This window comes from Echinops telfairi, unplaced genomic scaffold (genome assembly GCF_000313985.2).
Source record: "Echinops telfairi isolate 266 unplaced genomic scaffold, ASM31398v2 ScPeMD7_10;HRSCAF=50, whole genome shotgun sequence".
In the NCBI taxonomy this organism is placed as follows: Eukaryota; Metazoa; Chordata; class Mammalia; order Afrosoricida; family Tenrecidae; genus Echinops; species Echinops telfairi.
Window position 1 is genome coordinate 6,480,088 of NW_022103907.1, and position 13,557 is coordinate 6,493,644.

Genomic DNA, 13,557 nt, shown 5'->3' on the forward strand with positions numbered 1-13,557 from the left:
CACAGGCTGTGATTAGAGTGTATTTGAAAGGGAGGTGGGGGCGGGCAGAGAACCAACAGATTTGCCCCTCCACAGTGTGGTGGGAGCATCAGCAGCCATCTGTCTCCTTCCTTCTCTGTCACCAGCATGGGGTGGGGTGGGTAGTCTCCAAATGACTCGTGTCTGTCTCATTTCATAGCTCATCAAAAAACAAGGACCTGTTGGTGGTATAGTGGTTATGAGTTGGATTGTGTATTAGTCTAGGTACTTTGGAGAAACAAATCCACAGCGACTCATGTATAAGAGAGAGTTTTATGTAAAGAAAAGGTGCATCATGAAAACATCCCAACCCAATGCTGCCCAAGCCCACAAGTCCAACATTAGCCCATTAACCCAACACCAGTCCACAAAGTCCTCCACCTCACAAAACAGAGGCAATGATGCCGACTGCAGGAGAAAAGCTGAGTCAGTGAACTAATAAACATCTCAGCACTAGCAGGGGTCTCCACACGGCTGCTCCAGCACCCAGGGCTGCATCGGGATAGGTCCATGTAGCTTCTCCTTGGGGATGTCTTGTAGGAAGTCAATCTTGCAAGCTGAAGCAGGGAACTGCTAAGGCAGCTGCACCTGGTGCGACCATCACAAAACAAGAGACCTGAGAACTAGAAAGGCGAGGCTCACCACCCATTTATCCCTCTGCCTTTCAATTAGCCCCACATGTGATTATCGGCCAGGCTGGCACAATTAACTAACTCAGACTGTTAAACATAAGATCAGCAGTTCGAAACCACCAGCCAGCTCCGGAGGAGAAAGACGGGCTTTCCACACTTAAAAGGTCACAGTCTCTGAGCCTCACGGGCAGTTCTGTCCTGTTCTGTAGGCTCGCTGTGAGCAGGCACTGCCTTGATGGCAGTGGGTTTGGCTTTGGGGTCTATTGTCGTATTGGGGAGAAAGAGGAGGCTTTCTACTCCTTTCTACAGTCTTGGAAACACACGGGAACAATTCCGCCTCATGCTCTCCGGTTGCTATTGAGTCAGCATTGACTCGATGGCAGAGTTTGGGTTTTTGGGCATGCCAGCTCAGTAGGCACTGGAGTAATTGTTCACTGTGGTCTCCATGTCTCCTCCATTTACGCTCTGTGTGCACCCTCCAAGCACCATGGGCTGATAATACATGTCTAAACCTGTAAAATCAAGGACTGCAGCCTTCAGTGTGGATTACAACTCACTGTAAGGAAGACCAAGATCCTCATCACTGGGCCAAGAGAAAACATGATAAATGGAGAATAACGTTGAGGAATAGCTGCCCTTACGTTGTGGTGCTGGAGAAGAATGGTGACCGTCCCATGGACTGTGAAAAGGACAAAATGATCTGTCTTGGAAGAAGTCAAGCCAGCATGCTCCTTTGAAGCGGCGATGGCAAGACATATCCTGCCATACTTTGGACATAACTGTCAGGAAAGACCACTTTCTGGAGAAGGACATCGTGGTTGGTGCAGTGGAGTGGTGCTGGGAAGAGGAAGGCCGCTGATGAGATAGATTGACACGGGCTGCATCCATGGGATCCAGCGCAGGAACAATTGTGCGGATGGTGCAGGACCGGGCAGTGATGTGCAGAGGGTCGCTGTGAGTTAGAGCTGACCCCATGGTACCTAACAACAATCACAAGCCTGTGAGCACGAGAGAGATCTGGTCTAGAAAACTCCCTTTAGAGAAATCAGAGTAAAATATGATGATTTCACTTTTCATGTAACAGAATTGTCCTCATTTCCCCACGATTGGAAATGACGCAATGCAAACATGAAAGCCCTGAATTTCCAGGCCTGCGGTACCGAGAATAAAATACAGGCTGAATTCCATCTGCTTTCAGCAGAACTAACAGATCACCTCCCACGTCCTTCCCACGCCAGGGTGGCACGGTGATGTGTGACTTCCCGGACCAGCCTGCAGATGTGTCTGTCCCTGAGAACGGGGTCTCCTGCCAGCAAACAGTAACGTGCTTCCCACTGCCGCCGACAGTGGAGGGCTCCAGCCCCACTGACTCCAAGGGGGGAGGGTACTTTTCAAACTTTTGTTTTTCTCCAATGTAAAATGAAAACCAAAGCAGCACATCTGTCTGATGCATCTGCCATTCCAGGGAAATGAGGGTGACCAATGGTCGCCCTCCTTCAGACCGCTGAGTGATGCTGTCCTACCTGAGCCATCCCATGTGTACCTGCCATTGATTGGATGGAGAGCTAAGCATCTGCTGGGGAGGTGATGGGGGCACCGTGGTGGGAGGAGTCTTGGAGGCGTTTTTTCCATTGCCTGTTCCTTCGCTTCTCATGTTTGCCTGGATCCTGAACAGACACGTTCTAGGAGGGGGTCTCTAATAGTGTTGCATCCCCACGTACGATGGTCACAACAGGCCCTGCACAGCTGGGGGCTGAGCTGTTTTTGTTTTTGATGTGCCGGGGGACGGGGTACTTCAAAATGTTTGTGGAAAAATCCCCCTTATCTCCTCATTCCACCCCCCCACCCCCCCACACAAGCGCTTTGAAGTCCACTCATGTCAGTAAACGGTGGTTTGCGGGAAGGAAAAAAGACTCCCCAAACTGGGAAAATATGTGTTCGTGCCCATGCGTTCGTTGAGTGGGATGAATCATCTGCCAGAGATGTTCCTGTTTTGTGTGGGAAGTTATAGCAATGGTTCAGGGGCCTGTTTCTCTTGGAGTCTCTACTCCCCACCACCGACAGCTCTCCCTCCTTCCACCACCCCAGGCTGGAAGGAATCTCGCAGTGACCCAGCCCGGGGCACAACCAAGGCTAACCCCCTCCGAGGGCAAATGCATGCATTAGGATGTGCCCTGGGGTGCTCAGAGGCCCCACACATGATCGAGATGTGCACACATCAGGATCCTGAAAGGAACTTCTTGAGCCGAGACCCCACTTAGACTCTTCTGTGGTGGAACATCCAATCCCTGATGTTCCCTAGGGCCTCGAAGATGATGAACTGCTAGAAGGCTTTGGCTTTTCAATTCTGTAGACCTACCCTCCACTCACTCATTTGTAATCAGTTCAGCCATTGACTTAGACCATCAACATAAGATCAGTATGTTATCTGATTGCCCCCCCCACACACACACACACACACACACATTTAGTTCTGTGGATCTGGTGTTAAAATGTGCTGTTGCTCACCTGGTACTGGTGATGTTGCAAAGGCTGCCAATCATACGTGCCTGTTGCTGGAGTTACAGTCCATGAAGACTTATTTCTCATTGAGTTTCTTAAAGTCCAGCTTTCCCTCCATTGATTTAAGAGCTCCAGTGAGTCTTAAAGAAAACCTAAGGATACCTGGCCACTCTTCCTCCACAGCTTTGGCGCTATCACAGGGCCCCACACTCATTGACAACTAACTGCCTCTTAGCTTTGCGGACCGGCGTCTGTGTATTCTTCACTCCTTCTAATCCCACCGTTGGCAAATGCTCACTTGTCTCCAGATGTTCCTTAGAAACTTCCTGGTTTCACCTATGAGAAGAAACTCTGTCTTCCCTTTGCATCTCCATCGGTCCCTGGGGAGCATGAGCAGTTTGTTGTTCTTGGCTACTAACCTAAAGGCTCGTGCTTCAAACACACTTGGCGGCACTGAGACAGAAAGGCCTGGTGATTTGCTTCTATGAAGGTTACAGCCAAGAAAAATCTGTAGAGTGACAGCACATGACATTGACCTGAGTTAGAATCTACTCAACAACAATGGGCTCCATTGTTTGTGTGTGTAACAACAACACCAAAAATAACAAACTCACTGTCATTAAGTCTATTCAACATATAGTGACTGTCTAGGACAGAGTAGAACTGTCCCTGTGGGTTTCTGAGGCTCTAACTCTTCATGGGAGTAGAAAGCCTCATCTTTCTTCTCAGGAGCCAGCTGGTGATTTCAAACTTCTGATCTTGGTGTTTAGCAGCCCAACGAGTAACCCACGACACCGCCAGGGTGCCTTGGTTTTCGTAGTGCTTCACAATTTATGAACCGCTCCACCTCACCTCATGGTTTATAGTTCAATAACCCACAGGTAGGCAAAGCAGGAATTAATATATCTCTGTGTGACAGACGTGGAAACTAAGGCTGTCTCTCACTTACCAAACTGGAAAGTAAGTGGGGCTGCCAGGACTTGAACCCCATCTTCGGCCTGCAGAGCCCAGGTTCTTTCCATTACCCGGTTCTCACCACACCCTTGACCCTGGCCGCGAGTCAGAGCAGATGTGCTCCACGGGTGGTGGTGGTGGTGGGGTATGGCGGGGGCGGGCGGGGGGGCAGTGGGTAGATGAGGACAGACCCATCTGTGCTCCCAGAATATAACTCAAATTACCCAGCCTGGTGATGACGGAGCTGTAGCACATCTCCACATACTAGAGAGAGTGCATCTAATGCAGAAATGATGTTTGATAACTCACCCAAAGCCCTCAAGTTTGGAATGCTAATGTATTAGGGAAAGTGAAGCTGGAGAGAACAAGTTCAAGAATCTTCAGGGAAAATTGCACCCCGGGGAGGTGGAAGAGGGAGGGGGGATGAAGGGAGGTAAGCTGACCCAAGAGCTTGGGAGGCCTACCTCCATTACTTTCCATTGTCCCTGAACTGCCAGGGCAGGGCTGCCACTTCTTGAAGAAAAAGCTGGTTGACAGACCCCAGACCCAACTCACAAATTTCCTTTCCTGATGCTTTTAAAAAAATAATGATTACAAACTATCATTTAACTATCATTTTCCTACTCATCTGCACAGTTTTACTTCCAGGACCCCTTTTGCCAGGATCTGCTTGTGGGCACTGTGTAGGCTGGGAGCAAGTGCTGCCCGGCTCCACGCCTCACCAGCAGGTCCCTCCTATCGCATGGGCAGGTGGCTAGAGCCCTCATTGTCCCTTGGAGGAGACATGGTTTACTGGGAAAAGGGAGGCGGGAGGGTTCCACAACCTTGCTTAGGCCCCAGCTGTGTTGACTGACAGTACTGGGACCGGAGGGGACAACCGTGTATCCGAGAGGAGCATGCTGGGCCGTCTCCAGATTTTGCTTTACAAAGTAAATACGTATCTTTGAGACCAACTCTTGATTGGAACTGTTCGCTTGGCTATCAGAGGACTGAACAACCCCCCTCTCCGATGGACAAGGAATGTATATAACAAGTCATGAGAGAAAAATGATATCAGTACCAGAAATGTGTAAACATTTCAGCGATCCCCGCTCTCTCAGGGAAACCCTTAATTCTGCTTTTCAAACTTCAAGCAGAGCAGACAACCATTTGGCCGCTCTTTGAAGCTGTCCTTTTTGAATCAAGGATCTCGTTTCTAAGTTCAGCTGCGCCCTTCATGAAATTAATATTTCTCGCAGAATAGCTGCGCGCAAACACGCTGGGGAGGTCAGGCGTCTGCGCGCTAGTCCTCCGATGCTGCTTCAACCAGGAGGGTTTTTGGCAGAGGCAACTCGAGCTCTACCCTGCTCTGCGGTTCAAAGTCTTTTCTGGCCTGATGGTTACTGTGTGCAGCTCTGGGAGGGAAGGGGCATCTGTGTGTTTCCCCACACAGGGGCACACAGGCAGACCCTAGGCCCCTCTCGAAATCCCAGTAGAGGAGACAAAAGAAAGCCTCGGGCAAGTCCGCGCGACGGCCTCAGTGCTCTTCGTCTTATTCCTCTTTCACACGAGGAAACGAAAGGGAGGAAAACTCCCCTACGCTGCAGCCAGGCTTTGTGGGGCAGCCCTGGGAGGGTCCCCCCTGTTCTCCTGCCTTCAGCTCCGTGCTGGCAGAGTGAACGAGGTCTGGGGGGCCCAGAATTCTCTCTGCCTGGTACATGATTCCTCAGGCTGGCTGCTTCCTGCAGCTGTGCCTTACAGAACATGGGACTGTCCTTTCCAAAGCTTTCTCCCTTCACCTTCTAAATAACCTTGCTCTTAAGTTGCTGGCAAGAACTTGGACCTATGGACGTTCATGTTCATTGAAAGCTCAGTCAGTCATCCCAGGAAATTGGAGAACCAAGAGGTCATGGGTGGAGAGGGGGGTCCTGTAGGGAGGACTAAAGGGACATTTAGGAGTCAGATGACCCTGCGGCTGACCCAACGGCCCGTGGCTGTGGCCTTGGGAGTGGCACGCGGGCTCTCTAGCTGGGGTGTAGAGGAAGTGAGGATGGCATGATGGCGCTTAAAAGCATGTCATCTGGCGCGGCCACACTGAGGTCACCCCTGGCCCTGCCACCCGGACCAGCTGCCCTTTCATCTCTCTGCGCTTCCATTTTCTCTCCGTAACGTGGGAATAGTCGCAGTGTGGCGAGTGAGAGTGGGGTGTGCTTATTAGAAGAGGGCCCAGAGCAAGAGTGTGAAGAACAAACAAATCCCACTTGGAAGAAGAAGCCAGAAAGGTCCTTAGAGGTGAGGAGGCGGGGACTTCATGTCACATATTTTAGGTGGGTTCAGGGAAGAGACCAGCCCCTGTGAGGGCTGGGGGCGGGTGTGGGGGGGGTCATGCTTGTGAAAGCAGAGGGTCAGTGAAGAAGATAAAGACCCCTGCTGAGCGGGAGCGAGTGACCCAGCAGCTACGACAGCGGGTTCAGGGACAGGCAGTGTGTCGTGATGTTGTCCGTGGGGCTGGGATGACCAGGTGGGTCAGCAACCACCTGGGTGCCATCTGAGAACAGCTCCGTTTCATTGTTGCTGCTGCGGCTGCACTCTGTCGTTACCACGTCCCTCCTCTTCAGCACCGTGAGGCAGCGACTAGCTCCAGTGTCCAGTGAAAGTCCTGGGTTCCATTCTCCCTGGGGTGTCTCACCACCTGGGTGCCTAGCCCCCTGTTGCCGAGTCAGCTCGAATTCCCGGCACCCCCATATGGATCCAAGGAGAACTGTGTTCAATAAGGCTTTTACTGGCTGGTTTTGCAGAATTTGGTCAGCAAGCCTTTCTTCGGAGGTAACTGGATGGACAGAACCTCCAGCCCTTCGGTCCCTAGCCAAGGTACCCAGCATTGACAACACCAGACTCTCCTTGGCCTCTGGTGAGTGGGAAGGGATGTCTGCAGACGGCCTTGGCAAGGTTCCTGGTGAGGACTCCTGGCAGGCACATATCAGCCAGCCCACCACGATGCCTGGGGTTAGTTTCTTCAGGTCTGGACGAGCCTGGGAGGCATCCTCCCAGCTCTCCAGCGACTGTTTCTGGTCTTAATCCAGGAGCTCTAATGAGCTCTTCAACGCGCAGGACACGTGGCTGTGTGGACCACTGTTCGACGTGCGAGGTGTGGACCTTGGTGTGGGACCTGGCAGGTCCTGGTGCTGGGAGCCGTGAGCGGGTGCGAGGCTCTCATGTTGGGTGTTGTTTCCTTTCTAGATGACTACGCCCAGCTGTGCAATATCCCCATGGTGGGCCACCGGCGGCCGTACGGACGGGATGCCCTGGTTGACTTCAGCGAGCAGTACACGCCAGAAGCCGATCCCTACTTCATCCAAGACCGTAAGCAGAGCCTCTCAGTTACTCTGAAGCGAAACGGTATCCATTGAAATTGTGGGTCCTTCGCATAAGTCGGGACGGGGTTTCAGGACATCTCTGGGAACCTGTTAGGCACGTGCAGCTTTAGGGACCCAGCCGCGTGTGTGCTTCAAGCCCTCTGAGAATTCTTAGGCACACTCCAGGTTGAGAACCACTGCAGGTGACGATCAGGTCTTGCTGGGAAGGGCACTGATCCGTTTCTGTAAAAGTCAAGAAAGGGTCGTCTCTAGGAGACCAAGAAGAGTTCTGGCCACGGAGTGGTTATGCAATAGGTCGCTAACCGCAAGAGCAGCCGTTCCGAAAAAGGCCAGTCTTTCTAATCCTGGAAGGAATTAGGGTGTCCGGGTCGCTGTGAGTCGGAATCAGCTCAAAGGCATGAGTGAGTGAGTGGAGACCGAATGGTTGCCAGCTAGTCTCCGACAAAGCTGAGAGCGACGGGCTGGAAGACTAGATGAATGGAAACTGAACCTCGAGCCACCGCTAGGGGGACGAGAGTGTTCACACCTTGTGGGGACGGTAACCACTGTCGCTGTGGGAACTGTGGAATGGGAACCTACACTGCTGCATCAACCCGCACCCAAAACACAGCGCCACCCCAAAGACAAGACAATGAATGGTCTTATTGCTAGAATGCCCACAGCAAGATCATTTCTGGACACATTCAGTGGCGGTCTGTTCCGAGGACCGGGGTTTTCTTGAGAGCCCAACTGCATGGTTGTCACTTTTCAGATGAGATGACAAATGCTCACTGGGGCCAGCTAATATTCACAAGTGCAGGGTTTTTATTTTTAGTGTAGGAGGTCAGAAACGAATTTTTAGAACACCCTGGTGGGGGGATTTAGTCAATAAAAATAACACGTGCTAAGTTCCCCGAGACTTGAAAGCCGAGCTTTTCAGGGGGAGGAGGAAATGTGTGTCAGGGGTGTGTGTGCAAATGTTGGCACGCAGAACGTCAGGGTCTCCCGACGCCCCTCGGCCAGCACCCACGCCCATCAGAGCTGGCAAAGGCGGGTGGATTCGTGAGTCTGGAAAACGGCCCTGCAGAGGGCAGTGTGGGCAGGTAGCAGGTAATCTCCGTCTGAGAAAGACTTCCTAGAGGGCAGAGCAGATTCCAGACGTTTGACCAAGTCTCACCAGAATGACCCTCCTGACGCGTGTCCACTTCGCCACCACATGTGCAAGACCTGGACACGCTGTAGGCCAGGGGGGTTGAGTTCGAAGCCGGCAGGTGCTGTAGATGGACAAAGCACAGCGGCATGTTCTGTTTTTGTTGTAATTTCGTCAGGTCCCATCACCTGGTCTGGTTGCTGGGGCATAGCACAAAGCCTCGAGGTTGCGTTTGGGGGGCTCCCTAAATTCTGCTTGGGTGTCAGCTGCCATCTGGTGAACCCTGCCTCATGGTGACCCTGCGCACAACCGAACAAGATGCTGCCTGGGACAGAGCCCCCCTCGTGGTGGGGGGTGGGGGGTGGGTTTGAACCATTGCGACCCCATCGGGTGTCATTGGCTGATTTCTCCAGAGTCGGTGGTCTGGCTGAGTACAGCAATTAGGGGAACCATTTCATTTAGAAACATTAATACAAGAAAACTCTAAGAAATGGAGGTTCCCTATGTCCCGCTTTTCCAAAGGGCACCCTTTTCCCTGATATCAACTACCGCTCCTCTCCTGACTATATCCCCAAACTCCCTGCCACCGAGGTCTTCCCTGACCCAGCCGGACCCTGTAGGACAGAGGACAACTGCCCCTGTGCGTTTCTGGGGCCTTAGCCTAAGCCCCGCGCTCTGCAGTTGACTGCACTGACCACTCACAAAGTGAACGAAAGTGGCTCGCGTGGTTGTCGGTGCTGGTAAATCCCTCATATGAAATGCAGACTTCCACCTGGGGTAAGGTAACCAGACGTCCCGCTTTTGGCAGGACAGTCTCGATTTTTAATAATTTTTCCCGCATCCCGTGGCGTTTTTAAAAAGTCCTGATTTTTGGAAAGAATGCACGACAAGCTAGAGTATATGGTTTTCGGCTGCCGTGTGGCTATTTTGCCAGGATATGAGTTTTATCAATGGTGTCCCGCTTTACCAATGTTAAAATCTGGTCACCTTAACCTGGGGAGCCCTCCTCATCCCCAAGGCTGAGGAAGCTGGTGCAGCTTGATCAGGAGGCCCAGCTGAAAAGGCCAAGCAGCGGCTCTCTCCTCCCGGCTCTCCTCTCTTGCTGCGAGTGAGATCCCACCCCTTGCTTCTGCCACCACTTCCCTGCTACCCAGCAGGTGGCACGCATGGCCAGTGGAGTCGTACCATCTCAGGATCCTCCTCCATCTTCTCTCCCAGGCCCATCTGGGAGAGGTCATTTGGTGGGACTCACCTAAACCAACTATGGCCAGAAGAGCCATCCATCACTCACTGCACTGCACTGGCCGGTCTTAGTCTGGGAGCTCCCCGGACACTGTCGAGCACCATGCTAACAGGCAAGCCTCCACTGATACACGGGGGTTGGCTGTGCTTGATGGCTGGAAGTGGAACCCGGGGCTGCCCGTGTGGGAGGTGAGAATTCTTCCACGGCCACCAGAGCTTCGCTCTCCTGCCCTGCCTCTCTCCCTCACCTCTTTCCACCTCCCTCAGTGAGTTTATTTAATTAATTCTTGGAGGAGGGTGCAGTATGTTGGCCATCTAGCAGAAGAATCAAGAATTATTTAAAATGTCTATGTAAACAGCAGTCCCTAATCCAGCTAAATTGGTCAGCACACCTCCACAAGACCCCTGATGCCCTCCTCCAATGCCCCTTGGGTCACCTCTGCCCTCAGGTTAACAGCACTGCTGCCTTTACCAAACAAAGCGTATCATGTATTGCTTTAAGGTATATGCTTAAATGCACTGACAACTATAAGACCGTGTACTTACAACATGCACGCCTCTCGGTATCTATATTATATATACCATTGATATTCAAAAATTTAAAAGGAGGCAGGGCATAGAGAAGCATGAAAATTTAGAGGGAAGTAGAACTATTAAGCTAGAAAAAAAATTCAGTTCTCCCAGGAATCCAGAGATAGCAGGTTAGTCAAGGCAACTCTGAGTCAGTCCATCCCATGATCCACGGGGACCGCCTTTACCGTGTTATTGTGGAGATTGCAGCAATGTTCTTGTTGAGACACTCTGGCAGCTGCACCTTCTTTTAATGCTGACGTTGTATTAAAGCTGGGTGTTTTTAATTTGATACAAATGTTCGGAAATAAACATGCTGGTGCCACATCGATTTCCTATTTAACTTCAGAGGGAGCCAAGATGCTGTCAGCCCTAACCTCCAGCTTTTACTTGAGATTCCTCACACGTCCCCCACAGTGGCTCTCCTCCTTGGTCAGTTTGCTGGCCAGTCCCTGGGCCTTCTGCCACGCTGAGCAAATAAACCACGGAAGGCAGGTAATAGCAGAGAGAAGACACCACAGCTTCTTCTCACCCTCACCAGCCATTTGCTTTTCTCTTGTCCCTACTGGATTTGGTTTTTTAACGAGAGCTAAATTGATGGCTGGTGTTACCTTTAGTTAGAGTACTATTTCTGAAGCAGGAATTAAACAAGTTGGGTTTTTCCCCCTCCCTATAAAAGACCAGATAGTAAAATGTGTAGGCCGTAAAGTTCCTATAAGAATCTATAGTGGTTAAATGGGCAGCAATGGACGGAGGCACCAGGCTGGCAGTTCTAACCCGTGAGCCCCTCCAGAGGAGAGACAGAGCTGTCTGATTGCAGCAGATGTGCAGTCTTGGAAACACGGGCTCCTCCTGCCCTGCCCTACAGGATCCGTGTGAGTCGGAATCAGCTCCGTGCTGGTGGGTTTTGGGGTTAGTCGTTCATTAGCCTTTGTCGCAACTATTGCTCTTGGCCTGCATGGCAGAAAATAAGCCTATGACTGTCCCACTCAGACTGTATTTTCAAAATGTGGGCAGGAGGCTTGACATCGAGCAGAGGCTGTAGCTGGCTGGCCGCCGTCCTAGAGCCCTGAAACAAGTGTTTAAAGCAGCGGTTCTCAACCTGGGGATCGAACGACCCTTTCACAGGGTCGCCCGGTTCATCCCGGTAGCAAAGTTACAGTGATGCAGTCACAACAAGAATAATGGTATGGTAGGGGGGTCCTCACAACATGAGGAACGGTATGAGAGGGTCGTGGCATTTGGAAGGTTGAGAACCACAGATTTAAAGGAATCTGCTTGATATGGAGGTTGGAATTTCAAAGTTGAATTTCATGTTTTAATTTTCATAAGAACAAAAACGAAATAATTTTAGTAGCTCTAATGACAAAATCATGCTTGCTGTGGTACCTGGTATTTGAATTCATTTTCATAAATTACGGTTTTATTTTTGTAAAAAACACTTCCTAAATTGGCTTTGGAGACCTGCTAACATATTCTTGATTTATAATATTTCCCCCCCTGTATATCAGTGCCTTGCACAATTTTGTAATCACTGAACTGGAACATAAGGCCCCACATAAACAATGATAGTTTGCTGCCCCCTTCAGTTTTATGGGAGAATTGCTTCAAAGGCCAGCTGTTCTGTGAGGTCTGGCTTCACTAATGTTGTGAGAGGGAGGCAGGAAGAGGCTGTCTACTCCTGTAAAGGTTTACAGCCTTGACTACCCTCAGGGCCAATTCTCCTAAGTCCTGTAGGATATCTATGCGTCAGAATCCACTGTACAGCCGCAGGCTGTTTCTTTCGTTCTAATGTGGCCGCATGACGGGTGTTGGCCTGCTGACCACAGGGTCCAGTGTTCAAAACCACCAGCTGCTCCACGGGAGAGAGATGCGGCTTTCTATTCCTGTAAGGAGTTACCATCTAGGAAAACCACAGGGGCAGTCCTACCCTGTCCTACGTGGTCTGTGTGCATCAGCATTGACTTGGTGGCAGTACGTTGTTGTTGTTGTCTTAAGGTGATAAGGAGCCTTGGTGGAACTAAGGATTAGGCACAGCGCTCATAACCTCAAGGTCAGTGGTTCAAACCTACCAGCTGCTCCTCTGGAGCATCATGAGACTGTCTGCTCCCGTCAGCAATTACAGCCTCTAAACCCGTCTACATTGGCTATGATTTGAAATCGACTTAATGTCAGTGGAAGAACGTGGTGGGCGGAGGGTGGGGAGCCAACGCCAGTCATGTGTTTGGGTCACCTTCCATTTGTGTTTACAATGTTTCTCTATAGAAACAGACTTAAACCCTTTGGTGCCTGGCTAAAGTCTCTTTTATATCACAAGAACCCTAGACACTCCAGCCCCACATCCCTAAGACACAGCTCACTAAAAACAAACCCAAAGCCCCTCGCCGCTTCACCGTCACCCACTCCACTCTGACTCGCAGTGACCCTGTAGAGCAGAGTGGGCTGCCCGGGGTTTCCGAGACTCTTGCTCTTCACAGGACGAGAAGGCCTCGTCTTCCCCCTGCAGAGCAGCTGGTGATTTCCAACCTGTGTCAGCAGCCCATTGTGTCAGCCACGACACCACAAACCTTCTCTGTTTCCGTGAAAACGGGCCTGTGGTCGGACAGCACCAGGAGGCTGCTCTTTACTCGCTTAATCGGGTGGTCGGGATCCCTTCTACGGCCTTGTCCCCTTGCATCGGGGAAATGGGTGCTGACCGGGTTTCCATGGAACTTCCAGATGCAGATTAAGAAGAAAAGCCTCGCGGGGGACTTGGAATTAAAAAAAAAGGCCAATGAAAACTGTGTTCCCCAATCTCCCTGAACACGAAATCTTCGCCATGAGACGAAGTCCACTTACAGCAGGTCACAAGGACAACAGCAGCGTGCTCTGCCAGTTCATGACGATACACAGATGTCATAAGTAGATGCGACAGGAGGTGCAGATACAATATTGTAGTGCCGACTTCAAGGGCGCAGAAATACGTCTCCGCGATGAGACGTAACCGCAAGAACTCGGCCACTTGGAGAAAAGGGCTGACCCTTTGTAAGTGACCTCTCGTCCGTCCCTCCCCAGGTTTTCTGAACAGCTTCGAGGAGCTGCAGGCGGAGCAGTGCGGCATCCTCAACGGCTGTGAGAACGGCCGCTGCGTGCGGGTGCAGGAAGGCTACACCTG

General features: G+C 51.3%; 1 protein-coding gene across 1 annotated transcript in view; it reads left to right on the plus strand.

Annotated features, from left to right (window-relative positions):
* Window positions 1-13,557, plus strand: part of LTBP1 (latent transforming growth factor beta binding protein 1) — a 476,077-nt gene that overhangs the window by 460,369 nt on the left and 2,151 nt on the right. The window contains exons 30-33 of the mRNA XM_045287025.1: window positions 6,884-6,911; window positions 7,169-7,233; window positions 7,326-7,448; window positions 13,458-13,556. Of these exons, the coding sequence (XP_045142960.1) occupies window positions 6,884-6,911; window positions 7,169-7,233; window positions 7,326-7,448; window positions 13,458-13,556 (315 nt within the window). The remainder of the gene's footprint in view (window positions 1-6,883; window positions 6,912-7,168; window positions 7,234-7,325; window positions 7,449-13,457; window position 13,557) is intronic.